Below are 27728 nucleotides of genomic sequence, written 5' to 3'. Positions count from 1 at the left end.
GTAGGTTTGATTTGACAAATTGGCATTGTGTAACACCGATATGTGTATACACTCCCCTGTTTTCTAGGCCGTTTTCTGATGAGGTCTTGGCTAAAATATTCCATGAACAAAATCCTAGCCACAGGCCTAGCGAGGCAGGTAGCAAGAAACAGTAATCATGTGAGTGCGTGATTCTCAGGGCTGTTCTGCAGCCGCCGGTCACGTGCGTGCTGGGGCTGCATTTGCTGGATCGCTCTCTCTGAACTCATCTGCCAGATGTAGCCAAGTTAGTCCATGAGCAGTGTGTGCTTACTGTGAAGGAGTTGCACAGCTTTTTATTATCTCACAGCAGGTAATACCTAGTATTTTTCTCATATGCCAATAACATTTTTATTCAATTTCTGAAAAATTTCCCAGACAGGCAAATGTCGGCATATTTTAATAGAAGCAAGTTGTGTCAGTAGAAGTAATGTCACTTTATGTAGACCAAGAACTTTTGCATGCAGATACAGCTCTATGTGTTGGAAACTAATATTGTTAGCTATAGAAACCTCTGTTTCTGCTGCAATTCTTACTGCTCATCCTGCTCCGCTATGCGTGGTCTTCCCTGGCCTTCAGCATTTGCCCATCAATTGCGTCTTATGTGTGTTTCCATAGAGTGGAGGTGTTATTCATCAATTACGCTCAAGAAAATGTTGAGTACCTCCTCTCCTGAAGTTTATGTTGATGATTAGTAACAAATCTCAAGTAACAAATATCCCTGTCAGTTAAAGTATGTTCAGAGCATACACGTAGCACCTTCTCATCCAGCTCATCTACTTTTTCCACGCACTGGTATTTCACTGTTCATTCATGTGTAATTTCACCCTTGGAATCATATCTAGCTTACCTTTGATAGTGTTGTACACTTGGAGTGTTGGTAGGGGATTATAACTGGATTTCCACTTTGCATCCTTATCAAAGCTGCAAAATATTTTGTTATTGGATGAAAAAGTAAAACCGAATGCAACTTTAAATTTTACTGATCGATCCACTATAGACATAGCTAATTTGTGTTACTTAAGAATGAAGAAAATGCAAGTGGCAGCAGAACCCTGTAGTGGAACTTGTATCTATTTTTCAGTTACTTTTAAGAGTGTGAGTCTTAAGAAAAGACTTTATAATAATAGTGAACGTATTTGCTAATAACTTCAGATCTAATTAATGAAAATGGATGAAGGTTAAGTGGTTTTATACCATTTTGTGGCACAAGAGATTTTGTTGGAGGAAGTTCATTGGTAATTAGACCAAATCTTGGAAGTTTTAGGTTCTGCTTTTAGCTTTGCAATTGCTTCAGGTTTTGTCTCCGCTCTGACTACTCTGACTGTAACCTCTGTATGTCCTGTAAATGAGCAGGATGAATGCTGAAGGGTGAATGCGCTTTACATGATAAAATAGCATTGTAAAGGTTTCTATTAATATTTAGATACAGTGAGCATTACCTTTCTAAGCATAGCCAAGCTCTTTGTGCTTTAAGAAAAAACAACCTTTAGACCAGATCCTATAAATAATAAGCTAATTCAGAGCAAAAATCATTGAATTATACATGAATAGCTCTTGAAGCTGTAGTGTAATGACCATACTCTGGTCTTAGATGTGTAATGCTTTTTTAAGTGGCTCGAAGAACGATGAAACTATGATCAGAACAATGTGCCAAAGACAAACGCGAGGGAAATATTAGGTTTAATGAGGTTACGCTGACATAAGGCGAGAAAAGGAATGTGGCTAATTGCTCATGTAGAGCTGCTTGTGCCTCTGCAGTTAGGGGTCAGTGCATTTTGTAATTCTGTGATGGGTAGTACGGTATTACTGGTATTTCATTCTTGATGGCTGTATCCAGTATATACTGTGCCTGTTTTTAAAAAGAAACTTCATTTTTGTGGGACAGACCCTGCAAATGCAGTAAATTGATGGCATTTTGTAGTAGCTTTGCTCATTAAACTGGTATTTCTGAAAGCTTTGTTCTCCCAGTTTATTGTTCTGCCATGGGCAATATAAATGAAGATTTTTGTCACTGAAATCAGGAATCTCGGTGTGTTTAAAATGTTCAAAGCAGCAATACCTTCCCAGCAATTTTTCTTTTATGTTGTCCATTAAACGTATATAGTATGTTGGGTATTCCCTGCTGTCGTTATGAGAGTCAGAAAGCAAAGGAGCTGCTCTGACACACAGCACTTTTTCTGCCAGGATGGCTATTTCATGTTTTGATTTGGTTGGCTTCTTCCGAGTTTCTTTTCTCTCTTTCACGCCTGTCTGTCTGTTTTGATTTGTGCATCCTGTCCCATTTTTATATGTAACAAGCAACTACATTAACACTGGCTGACTAAGAAAGCAGCACCATTTGTTGGATAAGAGGCGTCATTTCTCACTATAACACTTCCTTACTGACTGGGGGGAGGGAAGTTCATGTAGAGTAGATTTATTCCAGCTTCCCTGTGCATTAAAGAGAAAGGAGGAACAATAAGTGAGTTTACACCAAGAAAAGTCCTGTTATTTCTAGATCTGACAACCCTTTCAGCCTGTGCTTTGGCAACACATGAACTTGATTGTGAAGAAGAAATTTTGGCCTCCTTGGGATAGAGACTCATGAAAGTACAGTTCCTGCTACAGTTTTCTAGATTTCATCAAAGTGAATGTAGAGCTTGGTGCTCAAGCACTTGCTTTTAGTGACCTGATCTGGTGTTAGCAATATTCCTTCTTTTGATGGAATTTTGGACTAAATCACCTCCAGATGTCCTTTCCTAAAAAAAATTTCTATTTGCCCCCTTTCCCTATAAACAAATCCCTTTGTGATTTTGCAGTTGCTTGAACCCGTATCAGTGGATGTGCAGCCCCTATGAGAACAGGCATATGCTGGGAAATGGCTTACAAAATACTGGCAGCTACAATATACTTAAGGGTATTCAGTCCTAAAGAATAGACCAAAAAAATGCTTTCCCCCCCCTTTAAACATTCTGCTTTTTCAGTAAATTCCTTTTGAGCAGAGTTTTATCCAACAGTGAGATAGATAGAAATATATATATATATATTTTTTTAAAGCAATGGAGTTGTACATTTCTAGAAGATGTAATTTTGTGATATTTCATTCTAGCCATTTTGTTAGAGCTTCCTAAGCAATCATTCTGAGAAAGAATCTTTTCAATTTATTGATTTGTACAATACTACTTTCTTGTACCACTCTTCTGGAAGTAAACGCTATACTCAGTGGTCACACTTCTTGATAAATGCAGATTTAAAAAAAATATACTCAACTGTTCATTTGTCTTTTTAATTTAAAATATAGATCACTTGAGATAATAAAAGCAGAAGCAGGGTTTGCTTTAAGCCAAGTTCTTTAAAGGATGGAAACTGTTTGTTCTGGTGTCAGTCTAATAAGAACCGATTTCTCTGAGGATAGGCTCCCTGTCTTTGACCTCGCAGGAGGCCAGCTGGCCTTTGAAGGGTTATGCTGCCATCCCTAAGTTGGAGGAAGAGCTGCTCTGCAGTGTTCTTGAAGAGCAATTGCAATTGCAGCATTGCTGCTGGCCACAGTCTTGAGCGTTATCCACGTGCATATGACTTCCGTGTCAGACCAGTGGCTTATCTAACCTCGTATCTTGCTTTTGAAGGCACGTTTTAAAAAAAAAAAAAGGAAAAAAAAGAGAGAACATTTTCTAGTGTGCCTGCATTTGCTGTCAGCATGTTTGTAGAGGAAGGACATACTTGTTGTAGAACCCTTGTTGTATGTAACTGAGGTCAGAAAATGTGGCTTGAGATTTTTCTCTTCCAGAGACCTCCTGCCTGTCCTTGGTCAACTCTTCAGATCTGATCTGCAAAGTGTTTAAGCATATTTTAAAAACTTAGTCTGTGAGCAATATGCCTGACTACGTATGTTGAATTAGTGTCTCAAGTGCTTTATAAAATGAGAGCAAGAATTTTTGTATCCTGCAGTACCTCATTTGTAAAGTAGGGACAGAAACACTTGTTTTCCATGCTGTGTTGCTTTCCTGATATGTAATCTGGTTTGCCATTATCACTGAGCTCAACTAGTTCTCTCTGATGTACGATACTTTCCTTTTTAATTTCTTTCTTAGTTTGCAAATGTCCTATGAAGAAATTCTTAATTTATTATAACAGTTATTTTCAAATAATTTAGAAATCTGTCTTTTCATGGTGTCCTATGTGCAGTAAAGACTCTCTGTAAATAATCCGTTAATCACTCTTTCCTGTACTTACAAATTCATGTAAAAGAACCAAAAGGAAATAACATTTGCTGAAAATCTTTTCACAGCAAAATGTTTGCATGTATAAATACATGCAGAGAGGAACATGATGTGTATTAATACAATTAGAGTCTTTTCTTGTAAGATCCAGTCACTGAGGATTCATGTCTTATATAGTCAAATACTTAAATAATGTTTTGGAGAGCTGACTCACTATGCTTATGCCTGTAATTTGCTGCTGGATAGTTTGTCACATATTTAATCTGTAACTAATTTTTTCAAGACTACTGTTGTGCATCGTGCACTATTGTCAGATAGCAAAATCTTTCCTCACGTGGTCTCGTGCTCATCTGTAAGTGGTGGCCACATATATCAGGTGCCTTTCTGAACTTTCTCTGGTCATACATAGCTTGGTAGTATGTAGTCTTTTCCTCCCATTTGACCTTCTCCCCCCACCTCTCCGCCACCAAAGTTTTCAATACTCTTTCTTGATGATCTCTTGAGCAATGAAATAATCAAAATTGCAGTTCTGGCCTATCTTCTTTAATTTTCTTATTCTGCTGTAATATTATAGTGTCATTAGACTGTGATGACTTTGAGAATTTCTCTGACGGGGTGTCTAGAAATGTTTAATTTCTGTCCAGTTTTGAGCGGAAGTCCCACTCGGACCTATTCTGTTACAGATTCTGGGTTTAGACAGGACTATTCAACAGACTGATCTAAGCCTATACCCATGACTATCCCCTTAGTTTCCCACTTGCAAATAGGGTTAGGAAGTGTTATTTCTTTTCTGCAAAATCATTTTGAAGATTGTGAAGCTGAAATAAAAATGCATGAGGCTCAAATGGATACCCAGAAGTGTACTTGTAACGCCCTACTAGTGCTATTGCGGGGGGCGGAAAAAAACCACCCCAAAACAACCTCTAGATCTGTAGGGCCAAGGAGGATATACTTTAGGATCTACAGCTTCCATCCCATGTAGCATGTACTTGCTTAGTATGTCAGAAAGAAGTGTGATAACTACCTCTACTAGAACTGAGATTGCTCATCTGTATTCATTTTAGCGTCTATCTATGGGACATATCAAAGTGTTGGAAACTGTTCAGCAGAAAGCTGCTGGGGATGTAGGATAGAAATGTGTGCCTGGTGACCCTCCCATAAAGAGATTTCCTTTAATTGCAGGATTGGAACAATAAAACAAGGTCTCGACTTCATATCCTCAAAATGTATTGTCATTACTAAATCCAGTGAGACTGAACAGATTTTGGGTTGTTGGTCTGTTCTTTAGAAGACGAAGTTTCAAACAGGCATAATGTGGTATCAAAATGTACGAAAGCTTAGATTTGTTTCTCATACGTCATAAACACTAAGCAAAATTTTGCCACTTCATTCCTTTCCCAAGGCTTTCAGTAGCAGTTCTCTTCTTTATTTCATCCATACCTTTTTCTCTCTTCCCTCATTCCAGACCTGTATCTTGTGATTTTTTAAATTTTTTTTGTGTAGATGCTTAACATTTTCTGTGTTTAAAGCAAAAGAAAAAAAATCCTATCAAAAAATCCCATATGTGAGATCAAAGTTAACAGAATCACTGAATCACAGAGTCATTAAGGTTGGAAAAGACCTGTAAGATCAAGTCCAACCATCAACCCAACACCACGGTGCCTGCTAAACCATGTCCCACAATGCCACGTCCACATGTTCTTTGAACACCTCCAGTGTTGGTGACTCCACCACCTCCCTGCGCAGCCTCTTCCAGTGCTTCACCACTCTCTCAGTAATGAAATTTTTCCTAATATCCAGCCTAAACTTCCCCTGGTGCAACTTGAGGCCATTTCCTCTCGTCCTGTCACTCGTCACTTGGGAGAAGAGACTGACACTCACCTCTCTGCAACCCCCTTTCAGGTAGTTGTAGAGAGCGATGAGGTCTCCCCTCAGCCTCCTCTTCTCCAGACTGAACAACCCCAGCTCCCTCAGCCGCTCCTCATAAGACTTGTGCTCCAGACCCCTCACCAGCTCCATCACCCTTCTCTGGACACGCTCCAGCACCTCAATGTCCTTCTTGGAGTGAGGGGCACAAAACTGAACACAGCATTCGAGGTGCGGCCTCACCGGTGCCGAGTACAGGGGCACGATCACTTCCCTGTCCTGCTGGCCACACTGTTTCTGATACAGGCCAGGATGCCGTTGGCCTTCTTGGCCACCTGGGCACACTGCTGGCTCATATTCAGCCGGCTGTTGAACAATGCCCCCAGGTCCTTTTCCGCCAGGCAGCTTTTCCAGCCACTGTAGCGTTGCATGGGGTTGTTGTGACCCAAGTGCAGGACCTGACACTTAGTGTTGTTAAACCTTGTACAATTGGCCTCCTCAGCCCATCGATCCAGCCTGTCCAGATCCCTCTGCAGAGCCTTCCTATCCTCGAGCAGATCCACACTCCCACCCAACTTGGTGTCGTCTGTAAACTTGCTGAGGGTGCACTCGATCCCCTCATCTAGATCATCGATAAATATATTAAACAAGACCAGCCTCAAAACTGATCCCTGGGGGACACCGCTTGTGACCGGCCACCAACTGGATTTCACTCCATTCACCACGACTCTCTGGGCTCGGTCACCCAGCCAGTTTTTTACCCAGCGAAGAGTGCAGCTGTCTAAGCCACGAGTCGCCAGCTTCTCCAGGAGAATGCTCTGGGAGACAGCATCGAAGGCTTTACTAAAGTCCAGGCAGGCAACATCCACAGCCTTTCCCTCATCCATTAGGCGGGTCACCTGGTCATAGAAGGAGATCAGGTTGGTCAAGCAGGACCTGCCTTTCATGCATGTCCACCTAATGTATTTTGAATTTCTTAGAATTTAGATGAATCCAGGTTATAAAAACATTCTGCATAGTAGTTTAGATTACCAGCTTTTAAGAGCATGGTACTGTCTATTTATAAATATTGTCTAGAAGATTTTAGGTGCTAACAGAATACAAGCATTGATAAATAGTAGTTTATAGGATGGACATGCCAGTGAATGCCAATTTTCTGTTGCATTTTTTTCATTATCTCTTTGTTTTCATTTCTGGTACCTCTGGGTTTCATCTGAGGCATGACCATGTCAAAGTTTACCAGAAAGCCTTTACTGAAAAGACTGGTATTCTGGGGGTTGTTTCAGTCTTCCTCTTGCCTCCCTCCCCTCCTTCACAGTTGCGTCTCAAAAATTCCTTTTTCGTCTTAGCAGGTATTCAAGGACATCTCTGTCAGGTTTTTTTCCTACCTGATTTTTGGGAAAAGCTGTAGAAAACACTGACCATAGCAATAAAGACTTTCTTCTTGGCACAACCCGCTCCATTTCTTTGCCTCTTTTGGCCCTGTCCTTAAACTGGGAAACTTATAACTGTCGCCATGAATGGTTTGTTTTATTGCACAGTGAACCATCCTTCCAGTAAGTGGGTCAAAAGGAGTCAGCGAGGCAAAGAAAGTGAGAACACAGGGAGATGCACCTTGAGTATCACAATTATGCAAGCTTGGAAGTGTTTTCAGACATTAGGTAGGTGATGGTAGAGCTGCCTTTTGAACTATGACTTATAAAGATACGCTTATATCTCATGATATGGAAAAAAGAAATGTATATGTGTGCTTGCATTTAATACCATTTTACACAGGCATATATAGCTACAAAGATGTGCGCACACACACAAATATTAAATAGTTAATGCTGCATTTGCCGTGAACCACCTACAGTATTCTAATGCAGCAGGGGTTCTTTTTTTTTTTTCCTCTCTGTCTGGCTACATCTTCCATTCCCTTAAATGGGGTCACCAGTGGAACCATTCATAATGCTTAATAACACACTTTACCAGTGATGCAGTCTTCAGAATACTGAAATTGATTTTTCTTCTCTGAAAGTGTGACCTGCCAGTGTAGCCTTTGTCCTAACGCCTAATAATACGTGATGTTCCTGACAGCACAGGATGTGAGCGCAGATGTTCTGCAGGCATCAGAACAAAGCAGCCTCAGTGCAATGTCTAATGCTGTCGAAGGCATTTCATTTGCTGCAGATCAATGTCTGCTTTGAAGAAGAATAATTAAGGTGTTTTGTTCCTTTTGAAATGGGTTCTCAGAATTAGGTTTGTATCGTCCAAAGCTTAATAAGGGGCTAGATAGATCTGCATGAGGTATGAGCATCTTGTTAAACTCATGGATGCTTAACACTTTTGAAATTCAGAGTATTAAGGGAAGAACCTAACTTTAGGCAGCCACTTCAATGACAATGGTTAATATGGTTAAAGCTGTAAAAAATACCACAGTGGATCTGAGCAGCTACCCGTCTGTTCTAGAGCACCTTTGCTGTAGTGCTTATCCTGAGATAACTTTTAAGAAATATGCTGCTCTGTTCACTGCCACATTATACCTGCAACACAGAAAATTATACTGTTCATTCTGCATCACACAGAGCTTCTGTCTGAAACTGTCATCCTACCAAGGTGAGAGAAACACTTCCATGGACTTTATTTAGTCCTTCAAGGTTGGATGGACAGATTGTTTATTTGTTAGTTGTTGTTGTTAGTTTTACTGTAAGTAAATCAGAATTTACAGGGTTGGTGCAGAAATTGCCAGATTAGGGTCTGTGTGATGCAGATGAGTCACAAATTCCTTGTGGTCTTGAATTCTGTGAATTTAATACTTCTGCAGTGTCGGACTGCGTCTTGTTAGGCAGTTGCCCAGCCAGTGCTGTTCCTGGGGGTGTGGAACTCTCTTTTTTCCACTTGCGCTTTGTATGGCAGCGGCAATGACAGCAAGTATGGCAAAGTACAGTTAAGCATGCTAAATGTATAATCCAGTTGTCTTTTAATGCAAGTTGACAGCTGCTGGCAAAGTGGGTTGAAACGGTATTCTTGGAGACTTCTGCTACAGATCACAGTCTGAAAAAATCCCAATCCCTACAGCTCCTTCTTACAGGATTTATTCAGCTCTGTTTGGTGTGAGAAGAACCATATTCTTTTACTGAACTAGTTCTTTGCAATGATTGCTAATTCTCCACAATGGTGCTGGCTTATTAACAAAAATTTCAGAACAGCAACAGTATACAGGCCTATGTTATTTACTGTATCTGTACATTATAATAGTACCATTTTTATTGGTGCAAAAGTGCATTTTTATATAGCTAATTCAGTAATATATACCAGCACTAAGTCTTAACGAAGAGCTGACAGACATTTGCAATCTGATGTTTTAACTTGCTGTCCTGAAAAAAAAAATGAAGTTAGCTTGTGATAAGAACACACTCCAACCCGTATTTTCATTTTTCTCTCTTCGGAGGCGATTTACAGCCGTAAGGAGGTAAACAGTTTCTTTCTGGCTGTCATCAGAAGCCAGAGAATCACAGCATGGCCGAGGCTGGAAGGCGCCTCTGGGGACTGTCTAGACCCACGCCCCTGCTCAGAGCAGGTTGCCCAGGACTGTGCCCGGTCGGGATTTGAGGTTCCAGGGAATATGTATTACCTTCTTCATAGTTTCACTCTGGTGTTTTAACTGTATAGCGATTTACTAACTCAGTAGGTATATTTAGACGTGTTAATGTGCTGCTCTTCCTCTTGTATACACTGCCAGATGTACTTTGAATTTTCAGGTTTCTGAAACTTTGAGGCATTGTTTCATAATAGCAGTGTTGTTTTTTAGGGGATATGGCATAATCTGGGACTCAGGCTTATCTGTTTCTGGACCAGTTGTGTGTCCTTGTGAAAGCTGCATCTGTTTTCTTTGGTGTCCTCTCCAGTGAATTTCTTTTCTGATTAGTTTTCAGTGTTTCTGGTGCATGGATGGGTGTGCTTTGGGGATGAGGAGGGCAACAGTGAAATCCTGATCACCTCTTGGAGAGTCTCTAGTGCAGTACGTGGGAAGTAAGATGTTTGCCTTGGAGACTACTTTAGTCTTCTTTAAGTCTAGAAATATTATTGAATGTGAACCTCTGATCTCTGATTCTTAGAAAAGATGCTTTTTGTGAGTGAGCAATTCTCTCTGCAGTAACTTCTTGACACAAAGACAACTAAGGCTTTTGCTGTTGTCTGACAGGGATTGATGGCCCAGCTGCTTTTCAAGATGATGTTCAGAAGATAGGAAGTCAAGTGCAGATTCTCACTGTTGGACAGTCTAGCCATGATGAAGATGATGGAGAGAAAATGGCTAGTGGCCAACAACAGCAAAGCAAACAAGATCTTAGAACAGCAATGCAGAAAAAAGGTAAGTAGCCAAAGCTGCTTTCACGTTCTCATTGCTTGCTTTATGTATGTTGACTCCTTTTCCTAGTCTCACTCTCAGTCCTAGCCTAAGCAGAGGTTGTTGCTCTGTGTTTCTTCTCCTCAGAGCCTGTTAGGCTCTATTCTAGTATCTAAAAAAAAAATAAAATCTCTCTTATCCCAAGGAACAAGAGCTCTCCAGGCTCTCAGGGATGTGGCTTTCCCATCTGCAGTGCAGTGCCGCTATTAAGGTACCAGGCAGATGCTAATGCTCACATCCATCTGTTCACATTTTTATATTGTACAGCTCTGGAAATCACATACTTGAGGGTTAAAAAAAGGGTATGGAGTAGCAACATTCAAACTGGAATATTAATTTTAGTTGTGTTGTCAGTTAAATATTGCTCATGCTTTCATAATGTGTGTTCATGCTTGCAGAGGTGAAAATAACACCACTGTGTATTCTGCAGCATTTCCCATGCATAGTCCTCAAATGTTCTGGAAATTTTTTTTTTTCTAGAGGCATGCATGATTTCGGAGATAGATTGTGTATGTACACATTCATGCATCTGTCCCTTCCTTCCTGCGCTGTTGTTATCTCTCATTAGACATTAACTGTAGGAAGGAAAAAAAAAATCCTAAAATCCTCACAAAGCTTTTTCTGAAGGCATTTGCTTTGCAGTTGTTCTTCTTCAGTGTACAGCTTTTGAAGCAAAGATGGCTCAAGCCAAGAGTGCTCTGATGCTTTAAGAATAAACTCTTTGTGTATAAAGAGCAAAATGTAAGTGCAAACTTGACTCGTCTAGAATAGACTATTCATACCTAAATGCCCGCCTCTTGTCTGCAGAGCAGTTCTCACTAAGATTCATTTTTTCTGGGATGTTACTCTGCAGATGTGAGCAACTTCAACTGAAATGGGCAGATTTTCTCCAAGTGTGGTATTTCCTGGGCATTTGAGTCACAGAGATGTTGGCATGACTAACAAGTTCTGATCTGTGTGGTGATTGTGTTGCCTTAGACCATGGCTCAGAATATTTAATCATCAGGCACACTACTCACTAAAGCTGATTGATTTAAAAATTATCAACAGCCTTCTCAAATTAGGTCAGAGCACTCATATTTTTACTCTGGGGCACATTTCTATTTTTGATGTTTTTTCCAGGTTAAGATATATTTTTAGTCTCCCCAATTTTTTGTTTATTTTTTAACAGAAGCAGTGGTTGGGGTTTTTTTGTTTTGATTTGGTTTTCTTTTTCTTTGTTTCTTCATATTCCTAAATATGATATGACCTTTTTTTACCAGGTCTGAGTATATTCCTGATCAGAACAGACACTGCTAAGAGTGGACCACTAGTATGCTTCGAGTCGGGGGGGGGGGGGGTGCTTTTTCAAATGGGAATGCTGAGATTTATTCATTTTTATTAACAACAGGGCTACGCTCTGTGAGACACAAAGAAAAGTATTAAGACAAGACTGCAACTAGCAGCATCTCCATAAAATACTTTTACTACACGTGTATGGTTTGCCACTTGATACCAGCAGTTTTCAGTATCCTAGTACTCATGGGAAACTTTATGTAGAGCTAGGGCTTTTCATGTGGATTCCCACTGCCTCGTCACTGCTTGTGGCATGTCCTTACTGACATGTCCCCGCTGGTCTGAAAAGCATTTAGAATTGCTGTCTCCCATCAGTCCTTTTGCATGGGATAGGAGCAAAAGGAGAAGAACACAGAGATAAATGCTAACCGGCCTAATGGGAAAGACTAAGTCCCATCAGACTTGCGCAGCCCTGATTTGTGCCCATTCTGCTAATTGACATTAACTTTGTGGAGAGAAGCCTCTCTCAACACTTGTCTCTGCTTCCCCAGCGAGTCAGGTTCTGTTACGAGACAAGAGGTTATAGGCTACCTGAGTGTGAAAAGAATATGCCACTTGCAAGAAAATGCCAAATGTTTTAATTGATTTCTCCATCTGTTGGAAATTGCCATACTAGAATAATTTTCTTCCTGCAGGAAATATTTGTCCTTTTGATTTCAGAAGTCTTAATATGTAGAGCTCCTCTCTGGCAAATGAGTCACTGGGACAGAGCCAGACTTCCATAAGTCTTAACACTGAATAAACTAACATTTAGTCTTCGCGTTTATCAATTTCCTATATGTCTCTGTAAAGACTTGGAATGAGCAATTTGGTCTTAGTTCTTCTTTGCCACCTGAAGTTACAACTGTTTTGAGATTTAGGGAAGGACTAGGTGTGATTTCTGGGTTCAAAAACAAAACAGGAGCTCTCTGAAGCATTCTTCCCCACAAGTCGTGAGTGTGGACTTTTCTGAGGCTGGCATGGAATTTTCACCGCCAAAATATTGGTGGTGAAATAGTGAGCATGGATGTAGAAATAAACTGATTACGTCTGTGCATATGAAGTATGGCTTTATTGCACAGCTGCCAGCTGAGAGATGGACTGTCTCTATTACCCATGCGTAGTTGACTAGAATGTGGTTGCCATTATTAAGAAATAATGCTTGTGATTAATGAGTGTGTGATTTAATAACGAGTGAGTTCTACAGGCTTTGAAAATATCTGTTGACCTGTGAACTCAGGCCTCCCTTGCATAACCAGAGCCTTTTTGCTGTTGTGCTGGGTGGTGTATGTCCAGACTGGGGGAACTGAAGAAGTGGGTAACAAGACCATTCATGGTGCAGCTGAATGGGTTATGAGCATTTCATATGCTTCTGTTTTATACGCTTGCTCTTACCGCTCTGGTGTTGTTTCATTATCCAGTGTGCATCTGGTGTCAAAAGCTATTTTAAAGGGATAGGCATTGAAGTTATTGGAAGCAGCAAGAACATTAAAAGTATTTAAATGCCTTTTTGGTGTCTTCTTTTTCCTCATTCTGTTCCAAAATTAGAACTGAAGAAAACCATTACTGATACTACCTCTTGTGTTTATATTTCTGTACATGAGTTTGGTTCAGTCTCTGCTTGTTGCAGACCAAGCTCATATTCCAGAAGACTAAGCTACGTGAAAGTCTCTACACGTATCCCTGGAAGTCCCGGAAGAACAGTTTAGAGAGCCTGAGAAAGATGATGAGGACACACTGGGCACAGGGGTTTAGGTAGAATTTAGGCCATCTGAATATGAGTCTGAATACTTTTTTCAATGTTACTGAATGAACATTTGTGTAGAGTCTGTGTATATCACTTGTATCGATCGGTTTTATTTTTTTGTGTGTTAGAATCCAAAAGTAGGCCAAAAACCTACCATGCAGGGCACGTCGTGCACAGAAGGGTTTGTGGCACAACCGCTCAGCGTGGATAATGTTTTCTGAAGCTTCAGCTCTGCGATCCAGGGCTTTTTGTCTTTATTCAAACTACTAAAAAAGAAGGTGACAGCAGGTATAAGCAGGTAGAAAGTGAATTTGATTGTGCAGAAAGATAAAATGTCCATAGTTGAGAATTCAGGCAGCAGCGTTATGGCCCCATCCAGTAAGCCTTTAGCCCTCTGCGAAGCCCTGTTGGCAAGTTAGGCTTGTTCAATCAATTAAGGGTTTGCAGAATCAAGCCCGTGGATTTTTTCCTTTCCCAGATCCCCATGCAAATACATCCTGGTCCTCTTCCACCTCCCAATCCAGCCTTGTCGCCCTGGATCATGTTCCTGGTAAGTACAGAAGGAAAAAGTTAATTATGCCCATGCTGCTTGGTTCTGGAAATCTTTGCGTTTCATTTATCCTTCTGCATTGGACTTACCAATAGCGGAAATTCTGGACCAAGTGTTTTCTTTCTTTTTTTTTTTTTTTAGGAAAAAATATTGTATAGTTAGCCTCTAATATGTGGAACTTAGAGTTTGATCCTGAATGCAGGGTGGCTTCATCTGCGTGATACTCCTTGAAAAACTAGGCCTTCCAAATGTGCCACCATTGACGCTTTCTGCTGCTAAGTCCTATTTGATGTTCGAAGTTGTGTTTCCCTTTGAAATGTCTGAGGTTTTGAATTCCTGTAAAGTCAATTTTTTAAGTGCTGTAAGGCAGTTCCTTTGGCCTGGGCTGATACTGTTTTTTTACATGAAATAAATATGCATGAGAACATTTCCTTGATGTGAATGTTTCTTCTCAGTCTAAGATCTGCTCTTCATCAGATCACACAGGAACAGTTAAAAGTGTGCTGTAGAAGGGCTTGTATTTTAACTGTTAAGGTTTCCAAATGGCTGTGATAGGTTGTCCACTCAGCTCCAATTTCAGGTTTAAGATTTTGTGCTGTGTTTGAAGTACTTGATTGGATGAAGAAGATCTGAATTTAATTCCTAACTGGATATTGCTCCTGTATCACTGGGTAACTCCATCCTCTCTGCGGAGTGGAAACCATGATATTTCCTTTCTCATTTGCTGAAATGTTTCGGCTTCTCAGGGCAGGTACTGTCTCACCCACGTATTTGTACGCTGCCTTGCACAGTGAACCCCCCTCACACACCCCCTCTCTCACCTGTGAGCCTAAGGGTGCAACAGTATGATAAGTGATGTTTTACAGCAAGTGTGGACAGCTTTAATGTATTAGTATTTCATATAAGTGCGCTGCTTTCTCCTCAGGCATTTCAAGCAGCATGAATTTTGATGAGGAAGAAGATGAGGAAGATGAAGACAGCTCCAGTTCTTCACAGTTAAACAGTAACACCCGGCCTGGTTCCGCCACGAGCAAGAAATCCAATAAGGTAAGGGGTGAGTGCCGAAGCAGGAGCATGCGGGCTGCTATGTACTGTGTGATTTCCGAGTGCCGTCAGGATAGGCCTGGCTTTCTTCCTTTCTTCTTTTGTTTTTGATATGCACTAGAGTATCTCCAAGGTGATTGACTTGGTAGCTCTCAGGGTTTACAGGAGCAAGCAATGAAAATAATGACTTGGAGAAAAGAATAGCAAATATTGTCTGAACTTGAATGAAGAGAAAGGTAAACAGTAAATATTTACCTTTCTACCTCTTGCAGGTGCTCAGAAGGATCTTTTGTTTCTGTTGCCTTTTTGTGAGCGTTTTCCCACCCTGTTCTCACTGTTACCATCCGAACTTAAAATAAGACTTTGGCTTGTTCAAATATTCTAAATCACAAGCTCTTGCTAAACCAGTTGACGGTGCCCCACTCTTTTATATACTGCAGTGACTTCTCATCTCTGTTATATCTCTATCTAGCTTAATCTGTCTCGCCCTATCCCATTTCTTCCTTTCATCAAAGGCCATCACTGTCCTTGGGTATGACCTTTCTGAAAAAAGGAGTCTGGTGAGATGGGAAGGTGTGAGCCAGGGTTTGCTTGTAACATTACAGCACTCTGCCTGTGCAGCCACCCTGTTTGGCTTCGCCAGATGAGCGTTAGCAGCGCAGAGAACCGCTCCCTGGGCCTTTGGTAGCCAAGAGCTTGACCAATTTGATGGGGAGAGTTCCTTAGCCTCATAAGCTGCCTTCAAGGCTGCTGAAGAATCAGAACGGGGAAGACAATGTGTCCATTGTTTTTATTTTTTTTTAAATGCAGCTTCTATCAAATCTCATTCCTTTGTACTTATAACCTTGTAAATCAAAGTTGAGGAAACCTGAGTTTTGCTTACTCTTTTAGGAAGCGGCCTCAGCCCCCAGTCCTTCCACAAATGAGCCTCTCATAGATGTCGACGACCTGGAGGAATTTGCCGTAAGACCTGCTCCACAGGGTGTCACTGTCAAATGCAGAATCACAAGAGACAAGAAGGGAATGGACCGAGGGATGTACCCTACTTATTACCTCCACTTGGAAAGGGAGCATGGTAAAAAGGTCATAAAATAACTTGAATGGCATACCAGTTGCATCTGAATATAAAAGAATTATTGAAAGTCTGAAGAAGTCTTACAAAGAAAATATAATCTTATATTTTAAATGTATTTTCCCTTTCACTGAGATCCGCCCTACAGTCTTCCAAAAGCAAAGCAATAGTATCACTTTGTTCTACTGCCTTTCTTCGTATGTCTGATCTTTGGCCTTAAATAATCCATGCACTGCACCTTTATGTGACAGTCAGCAGTTGGGGCTCTCTGCATTTTGTGGCCTGAAAAGCATCTATTGTCAATTCAGCTGGAAGAGCCAGAGAAACTTAGAATGAAACATTCAACAAAATAGATCAAATTTAATTATTTAAATCATAAATAATGGACAGAGTGGTTGAGAAGTCACCTTCCCTTTCCAGATTTTTGTCTAGTTTTGCTAAGTCCCAGGAGACCTTCTGTTACTTTGCTAGTGATGCTGGGAGACAGAAAGATTGCCTGTGGTTTCCTTATATCAAAGCAGGAAGTGGTGTGTGCTAACCCCTTTGGCATTCTAGAATATGTTTTTCTGCACTGCTTAGGTGTTTCTGTTAGCTGGAAGGAAACGAAAGAAGAGTAAAACCTCTAATTACCTCATCTCCATAGACCCAACTGACCTGTCTCGGGGTGGAGAGAGTTTTATTGGAAAACTGAGGTAAACACTGATACATCTAAGAATTTGCTTTGTAGTACATAAAGTTCATTTGAAATTAAGAAGCCTGTAAGCCACTATGACCTCTCAGTTAGAGGCTCGACTACATCATGTGATAATGGTCCTAAAGCTTACCAGTATCCAAGGCATGCTTTCAAAATGTCTCAAGCACTTAGGAGATCACATTTTATTAAAAGTCAGCAGGACTGAAGCTCTTAAATGCTCAAAGGCCAGGTTCTCAAGGGTATATGAGCCCAACTTAACGGGTTTTTCAGAAATGCCTGAGTAGATTGCGTCCAGCCCCTGTTGATACCTTGGAATGGAAGTTCTGTCTGTTAGACAATTTGAAAATCTCCTTGGTTTTGCCCATTTCTTAAGATCCTAATTAGAATCATTTACAAGTAGCGGAATTCTTTCAGAACCATGTGTTTCTTCTCTGTCTGTCACCCCATTATACATCAGTTTGTTGTTGATACGTACATGGAGCCTCTCAATGTATGTTTAGATTCTCTGTGCCTGAGGAAAGGGACTGTACTGCTAATTGCCATTTGTCTGGGTGGATCTCGGAACTTCATGCGCTATTTATTGGAGTGCAAACACAGAATGAGGATGATGTGGTTTTAGTATGTTCTAAGTTGTATTGTGCGCTCCTTAGTGTGATTTCCATTTAAATAGGAAAGACTGATCTTGCTTATAATGTTACGAAAATCACTCTCTGTATTCTAATAGAGTTAGCAGTCAGGTAAGAAAGCAGATAGTTTTGTAGAGAGTAAGCATATTTTAAAAACCAAGCAAACAAACAAAATAACCCCACCTGAGTGTTTCCTTATTGCTTTCTTGAATTTACTGGTTTGCAAGACATCACGAGAAATCTCCAGTGTAATGATAAGGGACCTTTAGTATACTCTGCTGTACTGTACCTTTACGGTTTTGTTATGGCTTTTAATCCACGAGTTGCCATTTAGTTGGGATTAGAATTAACAACTATTTGCACTCGATATTATTTATCTTCCTTTGGGGCTACAAGTGCAGTAAAGGATAGGTGTCTTGGGCAGCATTACTGACAAATGGTGATTGGATTTTCCATTTTTTTTTGATAGATCAAATCTTATGGGAACTAAGTTTACAGTTTATGACAATGGAGTAAATCCAATGAAGACAACTTCAAGCCTGGAGGCGAGTATCCTGCGTCAGGAGCTAGCTGCTATTTGTTATGTAAGTACTGCTCACAGGCAAAATATGCAAGAAAGGGCAGTTCAGTTTCTGAAATAGCACACTGAATTTCCTTCTCACTTATGATTGTGTAAATCAGCATTCATACTTCGATGTAATCAAACAGCTGATCTTCACTAGAGAAACCAGGAAATGCAGTGGAAAGTAGAGGTGAGGAACGTTGTGCTCAGAACCAGGTTGCCCACTTCTCACTTTTGGTCAGAAGGTGTTGGAGCTTTTATGTAACCCTCTGCAAGAGGTAGGATGCTTCACAGCCTGCAGGCACCATCCGAGGGAGCCTTCTGAGCTGGAAAGAGTTGTGCATGTGGAATTACTGCACTAAAGTATGACCATTTGTAATGGCATTTTGGAGGAGGCCTCTCTGATCCAAAACACAGGAGAGCTAGGTCTGCAGCAGTGGCTGAGAGACTGGGATAAAAACTCTAAAACTCCTTTTTGCCGCGAAAAAACCCAAACAAACTCCAAACAAACTCCAAAATTCAATTGAATGAGAGAAACCGGCCTCTTATAGGACAGTAAATAGCATTTGTCAGGGGCAATGCAGACAATGAAGTCTTGAAGCACAGTTGCTGTTCTTTCATGATTACTGGATGACTAACTATTTTGGTGAGAGTATTCTTTCTGTCCAGAAATCTCTGGGCCCAAGAAACTCTTCCAGTCAAAAATGGTACATACACTGCTACAGAAAGTTTTCTGTTTTCACAAATCAACAACTTCTGACAAAAATACCCAAGAACCACTTTTCTGAAAAGTTCCTGCCCAGCTCTAATCAAGGATGCCTGGAGCTCTGTCAGATTGAGGTCCAGCCATCCCAGCATACACCCCGTGTACGCACAGAATGCATCCCTGGAAAGGTCAGCTTCAGGATGCGGGGAGCAATGCATCTAGAAGCTTTCGGCACATGAAAAGGAAAGAAGAGAGCCATCCTTTCCCTGCAGAGTGCTGAGAGCACTGAGGCGTGGCAGTATTAGCTGCTAATGTGTTCTTTCCCTGCTGCTTAGGATGCAGTTTTTCTGTGAATATAGTATAAATAGTGTTTCTGTTCTCATGTGCTATTATTCAAGCACATGGCCTACGGTTGCATACAGACAGACACACACACACATATCCCTCCTTTCCTGTTGGCTTTGAAACTGTCTGAGAATTTCAGAAAATCCAGCTAACAGGAACTAACAAAAGAGTCCAGGATTTAATGTCAATTTAGAGTTCGACTGAAGTTCCAGTAGGAACCTAGGAGAACTTACATGTTCAATAAAGCTAATTTTACTGGTTTATATAGGAGGGCATTCCCTGGAGCCAGGCAGCTAGTCTTCTGGTGCAACCTGGAAATGCAAGGAGAAAACAAAAAACAGTTTGAAAAAAGTTATATATTAAAAAAGTTAGGCATTACTTGTAGAAGTCAACAACAATGACATTTGAATCATTAACATTACCAAATAAAAAAACTCAGCGGCAGTCAGCAGAGGTAATTAGAAGTGTGAGTGTTGGAAGGAACAGAACCATGGCCATTATTTGCAGAATGTGGCTAAGATAAGCTGCTTTTATATGCCTGGTTTGAGATCATCAGTTTAAAACTTGTACATTTGTATAAGAAAATGACTCGTTCCATTGATATTTTGATACTCATGGAGAAAGGCAGCAGGTTTGCAGGTATGCTATGACCAGAGGACAAAAGGAAATCGGAATGATATTTCATTACTAGCCAGGTTTGCTAAAGTGAGATTATTGTTCCTGGCTGCAGCAGAACCACAGCAAAGAATGCCAGAAAGAGCACTCCTGAAACACCCTTGTCCTAAGGTAACCTTTTAATTACTGCCTTGAGATTTCTCCTGCAGCAAAAACTATAACAAACAATATTTTGAAAGCACCACTATGCCTCTCACTGTCTCTCAGCTCATCCCATCAAGTACCCATCTGGAGAGCAAGCTGTACCCGCTTCCACCAACTTGCTGAGCCTGACCCGCTGAATCATCTCAGCAGGTCTAGTCTATACAGGCAGAAGCTGGTGATGCATCTGTTGTTAACTGTGGAATAAACGTGTTGAGAGCTCTCATTGTGGAGCTCACCTTAGGGCGTGTTTCAAGCAACAGGAGTAAAGTTAGTGCAAGGACCCAGTTTTATCAGGCGCTGTTAACCATTTTTACTCTCCTTGCTCATGGCAGGCTAGCGTATTCATAAACCTGCAGCAGCACCTAATGGCTGATTTCAGAATCGCCTGGCAAAATTTATCGAGAAGCAGGGAGGTGTAACTGTACCATTTGTAGCAGGATTTTCTGTGCTGGATTCCTTTCTATCCATAGCATCTCACAGTTCAGTTTGCGTCAGATCCTGCAGGCAGGCAGCTCAGCTGATATTCTGAGGTGTGACTCAGGTCTCGGTAAAGCAATTAAACTATGTCTTTCTACTCAGGCCTCAGTCACTCGCATTGTGCTCCAGTGTAGTGGGTTCTGTGGTTTGGGCTTTCGATGGAATGATCGTTTCTACAGAATGTATTAAGGACAAGGCGCAGCTGTGTGAACCAAGTCCAGAAAGGGAAGTGGCTGAAAGAAAATTGAGGTAATTAAATCGTGAACCTCCTGGGAGCCACTGGGATATACACCTTGCCACTTCTATCATGGCAGCTATTGCCACCATAGTGAAATGCTTACATAATTTTATGAAAGTGTGCAAGGTTTTAAAAGCAACCCTGGGGAGAGGCTCTGTGTTCTGTCAGTCCAGTTCATAGTGACGCGTGCTCACAGAACAGCTTACTGGCTGGGCTAAGGCAGAGTGCAGCTTCCAAGCGTTACTGGGCCAAGTCCTTCGCTGATTTAAATCACCGGCGTGCTGGTTGAATCAATAGAGCTCTGCCAATTAACAACCCTTATTGTGAGCCGTAAACCAAGACTGTCAGTGGCATTAAAATGGTGTGAAATCAGAATTTGGCCTATGTTCCCCTAATAATGCCATTTGTAGTCTTGAATTTACACACACAAAATAGTGGAGGAAGGAAATAAAGGAGAAGCAGGGAATGAGACAGGAGATAAGGGGAATTGATTTTATTTGGATGCAGCTAGATTGGAAAGGTCTGCTCTTAATTAAAGCCTCTCTTTTGTCCCTACTGTTTTCCTCATATATTCTGTGTTTGTAGAATTTCAGTTCTGTACCTTGATTTGGCAAAAGGGTAGTATTTGCCAATAAAACGTTTGATATAATTGGCGATTGACGTAATGTGCAACTAGAAACCATTCCCTTATCATTTGGCAGAAGTATTGATTTTAGTGTTTCTGAGTAAATCCAAAGAATATAGTCCTGTTTTTTCAGAGTGATAATACTGCTTGTTGGGAGGGAAATGATTCAGCGCTATTATTTAATTTTATCTTGAACGATGTCTTCAACCAGTCAGCATCTAAATTAATTGTATGTAGCAGAACTACAGCTTGATGAGAAGAAGAGCTTGTAAGGCATTGCAGAGAAGACCAGAATTGTCAGTAGTTATTGGAAAATAAGCATAACCATGAATCTTTTCTTAGAAATTGTCCTCTGCTGTGCTGAGTCTCTCCTGCTTATAAAATCTGCTGGCAGTCATTTTAATTTGAGTCTCACCATGATGCAGAACCAAGTATATACTTCCAACTGAACTGATAACATTGGTTTACTCTGCCAAAGGCCATGACATAAATGATTCAGAAAAGAGGTACAGTCTTGCCATTAATGTATATAGTTATGAAGATACATGAATATACCTGGATTGCTCCAAGAGTATTCAGTAAAATAACTCAGCGGAATTTGAAGATCTTTAATGAGTTGTGTAAAATCTCCAGATGGTTTGCTGAAACAACCCAAGTTATTTTAAAGGTCTGATGGATGACAACACTTCTGCACGAGTAAATTTTAGGCAGGTATTTTCAGATGTTTCCAGTGAGTTGAGATGTATGGATTTTAGCTTGTAAAAGTAGAGATGTTTTAAAAAAGTTTAACGTTCCTTAAAATCGGGACACTTTTATGAAATATATAAAAGCAGAGACATTTGAATATGCAACTTATGAATGTCCCAGTGATAGAGCCACACCAGCTGGAGCCTGGGGGTGCCCAGTTCTTGGCATCTTGTGGTATGTTGCTGGGAATAGCGCCACTGGGAATTTCCTTCCTGAGATTTCTTACTGTGTGTCCACAGCCCTTCACTTTGGAAAGGTAGAGGAGAAAAAATGCATGTGACCAAAAAAAAAAAAAAAGTAGCACAAAACTCGAGGATATGGACTTTCAGAGGTGTCACTGTTTCATTTACTGGAGTTAATGCTAAAATAGACAATCAGGTTTTAGTGAGTGGGTTGGAAAATATCACCCTTTACTTTTTCTATTTCAAAAGTAGATGACTTTTGAAATACTGAAATGACTTACTGAAATACTTGGCCACAGTTTCTTCTGTGGAAAAAAGAAAGCTTCAGAAAAAAATAAGACTTTAGGCCTATTTATATTTTAGTGGTTGTGTTTTGAGAGGATAGTGCAGTACTGGAACGCTTTTGTGAAAAGCTGGTCAGAAAGGCATCAAATCATGTTTAATGGAAGAACCTGTATTTTCCACGGATTTGTTTTTGCTGCCTATGTTATGTCTTTACTTTCCCTGCCTTCATAGCTTGAAAATTTGCATTCATGCTAATGTGTTTGTTTTTTACCATGCTCATCTCTAAGCATAACATATCTGAAGACTTTGAAAACCACAGCACTGCTAACAGATGCTCTTACTGGCAGCTTCTTCTTGTTTGCTTTTGTGCTGGCTCTGGAATAAATGGAGTTGGTCCCATATATTTAATTCTGTCTCTCATCAAAATGTGTGACTGCATTTTATGATTTTTAAATTACACCTACTTTATTTTGGGATCTAGCAGTAGCCAAGCAATCTGGTTAGTTCATATCCTTTTTTAACAAAGGGTTTTGGTTTTTTTTAAATTGTATTAAGGTTGCTGGCAGCCAATGTTAGGAGTGTTTTTGGGAACCTCTATATTTCCATTTTTCTTGTTGTCAGCACTTCTAAGACAAAGCTAGAATGTTTGGCAGTGCCAGTGAAGGTAGGAGTTTCAAGATGTTTTTTGAGTTGACTAACAAATAAATTCCCTGGGCTGCCACTGTGTCTGTTGAAGAAATTAACTTTAAAAATACAGAACATGATGAACTCTTTTCTAAACATTTTTAGGAAACAAATGTCTTGGGGTTTAAAGGACCTCGTAAAATGAGTGTGATCATACCAGGAATGAATATGGACCACGAAAGAGTTTCCATCAGACCACGAAATGTAAGTTGTACCATCAGTCAACGACAAAAATTACTTGAATTCTTTTTCAGTTAGAGTTGGTTTTTTGCATTTCTGAAGGTTTAAAGGTTAAAAAATCCCTCTAAACCTAGTATTTGAACAATTGCAGAACAATGGGATGTGTGACTAGATCTATGACTCACAAAAGCACTACAAATAATAATGTATTTTGATAACAAAAGATACAACTAACCTTTTCCAAGCTGTGGAAAGGACTCAAAAGCACATTTGCATTAAGATACTCAGAGTTCTCTGTTTCATTCGATAATGCTGTTTTGAGAGTTGAGGGTGACAGTCTTTGGGCTAGGATTTATGAATGGGTTGTCTTGTGAGAGTATTAAACTGAAGTGTGTATCTATGGTGTGTGCAGGAACATGAGACACTTCTTGCAAGATGGCAGAACAAAAATACAGAGAGTGTCATTGAGCTGCATAACAAAACGCCAGTCTGGAATGATGACACCCAGTCCTATGTTTTAAATTTCCATGGTCGAGTCACACAGGCCTCAGTGAAAAACTTCCAAATTATTCATGATAATGACCGTAAGTATAGCTCTCTGTCCGTAACGTGTAGAAACAGTACTGCATACACAGCCTGACGGTGATTCTGCCCTTACTGTTGCTAGCTGAGTGAGTTTAATTTAGTCATATGTGGGTCCAGCTTAATGCTGCTCTGCCTTGTGACCATGACTTCGATGCAAGTTGGGTGTTTAAATGCTCATGCTTGAGACAGGTGATTCTGCTATGTGCTGTCTCCGTTTTCTCCTTTGGCTGCCCGGCTTGTGAACTGAGCAACAGTTTAGAGTTGTTTCTGTTCTCAGAGCTAGGGTACTTCCAGAGAGCAGGACCACGGGGCAGTATCGCTCCGCTCACGCTCAGGCAGTTGTTGCACACAATCCTTGGTTTTTTTGTTCACTCTGGTCCCCATACACTGCCCAGCTGGAGACGGTGGCAGTCAGACCAGTCCCAGTGCACATCCACTTTGCCATTACTACTCTTTGTAGCATTAGCCCTACAGAACACCCTGAGAACGTCAGGACTGCCTTTCCCACCATCACTGGGACCTTACCGATGTGCTGCTTTCTGCCAGCAATGTACAGCCCCCTTTTTTCTCAGCCTCAGGTACAGTTGTTGGAGCAGGGATAAAGACGAGTGCTCGAGTGGAGCGATGCTGCCCCACTTCACGCTGGCTTTAGGCAGGCGTGGTCACTAGGTGCTGGAGCGCACCGGGCCACACCAGCGCCGTGCTTAGACCGCGGGGGAATATTGGAAGGTGGTGAAAGTGGCTCTGCCAGTCTCCGAGAGCAACACTGAGTTTGAAACATTGCTATATGCATTTGCTGCATTTCATAAGGTGAAACAATTACACCTGCTTCTGCAATGAAACATTTCAAACTGTGAATGAGGCCGAGATTTCCTCTTGCTGACAAAGGGTACAGAAGAGAAAAAAAGTTGAGGAAGAATTTCTGAGTATGATATAACAGAGAGACATGATTAGGTCTAGATCACAATCATGCCTTCTCTTCCCCCGTTATCTTTGCTTGTCCACTTGCCTGAAGTTAAGTAGGAATAGAATTAATTGGTTCTTGGTACACTCAGCACTAGGTCTGTATAAGAGGATTGAGCATTCTATACAGAAGCAATTTTCTCTCTGTGCTTGCAAAACCCGCTTTTTATCTCTGTAATTTTTTTGAAGACAGTAACAAGTCTTGCAGTCCTTTATCACTCGGCTGTTCCTCACTCAAGCTATCCTTGCTTCTCCCTCTGGTATCAGCACACCCACTTGCATGAATAAGTGTTGTGAAGTTTGATGAGTGAGCATGTTTTGTTTGTATTTTGTTGAGCTGGGCCAGAGGATGATGTTGAATGCATACTTATTTAGTAAGGGCTGCAAACAAAAATAATGCTTTGTCACTTTTTATGACCTTTCTTGCAGCTGACTATATAGTGATGCAGTTTGGCCGCGTGGCTGAGGATGTGTTCACCATGGACTACAACTACCCAATGTGCGCGCTACAAGCCTTTGCTATTGCCCTTTCAAGTTTCGACAGCAAGCTGGCTTGTGAGTAAAGGGGCATGGGTGAGCATCCTCTCAAAGGAAGCAGTTTGCCATATGATTCCCAATTCCTGCTGGTGTCATTTATGGTCCATACTAAACAGGTCAGGGAAAATGCAGTTGTGGAGGACCACTCTATTGCTGAAGAGAAAGTAAAAGGAATCTTCTAAAAATTCAGGACTTTCAGGAAATAATATTTTCCTTTTTTTCCTGTCATATTTTTCTGGAAGTGGCGTCAAGTTTCTGTAAATAGAAGTTCTATCTCACGTCCTTGATTATGTTATGGAGATGTGCCATGATGTACTGTACCGTGGCTCTAGTAGCACCATTATAACGGTGTCTTTTTTAAATCCAGAAAGGGCGTGCACGCTCGAAAAATTTCTTTTTACATTTACGAATTATTCCGAGGCTGCAATCATACCTCAAGGTTGCATTCCTACATCGACTAATCAGAGCTTCACATCATCCAACGTAAAAGAAAGATCACAAAAAAGATGCACTTTTTGAATTTGCAAGGATCTTGTGTAGTATAAAGCCAAGTCTGAGGGCTGAAAACCTATACGGGACTGAACTTGATGCATTGCTGTTGTGTATGTAGAAGGGCACGATGAATTTTCATTGCAGTAGGAGGAAATGGAGAAGTAGAAAGCACAAAATAATGTTGCACAAGTCACTTGAATTCTAAGCTGTCATTATGTTTTAACATTTACATGCTTTTTAATTTGTTTCAAATGGAAATGCATTTGGAGTACAGAAAAGGAGAAGGAAGACGTCTAGATGCCAAGAAAGCATAGCTTATGTTGAATTTGGCATGTCGCGTGTTGGGAATTTATATCCTTGTATTGCTGTGGTAATTCAAACACGTATTTTGTATGAAGTGATATAAACAGTTGGATAAAGGCTCTCTGCAGAGAATCTTACTATTTTGAACAGGCTGTGTAAAGCTGAGGAAGGTAAATGGAACTATTTTATTAAATTTGTCTGGCCTTTTGCGATTTTACAATTTGTTGATTGCATTTTTTGAACTTTCAGCAACAACCACTTTTCATATTTATTTCCCATTGTAAGAACGCTTGAAATCAATTGAAACTGTGTATGTTGTTCTCTAATGTAAATGTGCCAGCTACTGAGCTAAATCCTTCTAGGCAAATCTAGTGTATGCTGCATACAAATGAGACACTGGCAGGACACAGAATAGCTTAAAATAGTGTGAATTTTTTCTTTCTTTTTTTCTGATTTATCTGGAATATATAAACAAATACCATTTCAAAACACAAGCAAAGAGCAAGCCATTCTCTTCTGAACATCTCAAAAGCCAAGAGCTGCAACTGAAAGCATACTGTAAAACACCTTTAAAAATAACAAGTATTTCTGCCATTGTTCTGTACAATGTTATCCTAAATGGCACACAAAGTAACAGAATTTATATATAGTTCACCAGATGGGTATTGAAATGTGAGTGAAGTGAAGAAGTAGTTGCATTTTATACAATGTGTATATAATGGATCTGTGTGTATTCAGATCCTCCTTTTTACTCTTTATAGACTCTTGCATTGCACAACCAAAGATTATGTAAAGAGAAAATGAGATCAAATCTGCTTGTCTCATAGCTGTCAGTCTCTTTTTGACTATAGGGGACAAGCCATAAGGAGAGGTTGTGCCATTTGGACTGTATAATTTCAACTAGTAAAAGAAATATACTCTCTTCTTCACATTTGCCTTCAGGTCTCCTTCCCAGTATACAGACAAGGAAATTTCAGATAAGAGATGGAAATAAGTAATTGCCAGCATTTTTTCTAATCTCTTTTAAAATATATGGCAAAAAGTCTGTTGGCTTTGAACAGTGTTTTGTTGATGGACTCAACCTGTCATATGTCATCTTTAAATAACAGGAGGGTCTGTAATTTTTTCAGATCTTTTTGCAAGAAGCCCTTCCATGCAATGATGTAAAATGGAAAGACACCTTTTGTTTGAGAGCAATGAGCAGTCAGTTGCCTCAATGAATGATCAAAATGATGAGTCATGAGCTGCAGTGTGATACTTCGGCTTTGCCCATGGATGCTTTGTTTTCCCCGGTAGTTGGTGGTTTCCCACCACTTCACATCCCCATCTGTGATCTCACTTTGAATTTTACCAGAGAGGGGCCCTTATGCCTTTGGTTACCTCATGTCAGTCTTTAAAAACTAGCTCCAATGATAACCAGATTTTTTTTCTTGTTTAGACTACTGCAAAAACAGGCAGGAATTCCCACCGCTGGT

General features: G+C 40.5%; 1 protein-coding gene across 1 annotated transcript in view; it reads left to right on the top strand.

Annotated features, from left to right (window-relative positions):
• The window catches only part of TUB (TUB bipartite transcription factor), a 152684-nt gene extending 125269 nt beyond the window's left edge, over positions 1-27415 (top strand). The window contains exons 5-14 of the mRNA XM_059825818.1: positions 10273-10440; positions 14016-14087; positions 15013-15134; positions 16023-16214; positions 16783-16895; positions 17993-18107; positions 23299-23397; positions 23786-23957; positions 25351-25476; positions 27384-27415. Of these exons, the coding sequence (XP_059681801.1) occupies positions 10273-10440; positions 14016-14087; positions 15013-15134; positions 16023-16214; positions 16783-16895; positions 17993-18107; positions 23299-23397; positions 23786-23957; positions 25351-25476; positions 27384-27415 (1211 nt within the window). The remainder of the gene's footprint in view (positions 1-10272; positions 10441-14015; positions 14088-15012; positions 15135-16022; positions 16215-16782; positions 16896-17992; positions 18108-23298; positions 23398-23785; positions 23958-25350; positions 25477-27383) is intronic.
• Positions 27416-27728: the final 313 nt, after the last annotated feature.

This window comes from Gavia stellata, chromosome 17 (genome assembly GCF_030936135.1).
Source record: "Gavia stellata isolate bGavSte3 chromosome 17, bGavSte3.hap2, whole genome shotgun sequence".
NCBI classification, from domain to species: Eukaryota; Metazoa; Chordata; class Aves; order Gaviiformes; family Gaviidae; genus Gavia; species Gavia stellata.
Note: the sequence above shows the minus strand (reverse complement) of the source record. Positions and strands in the feature narration are given on the sequence as shown.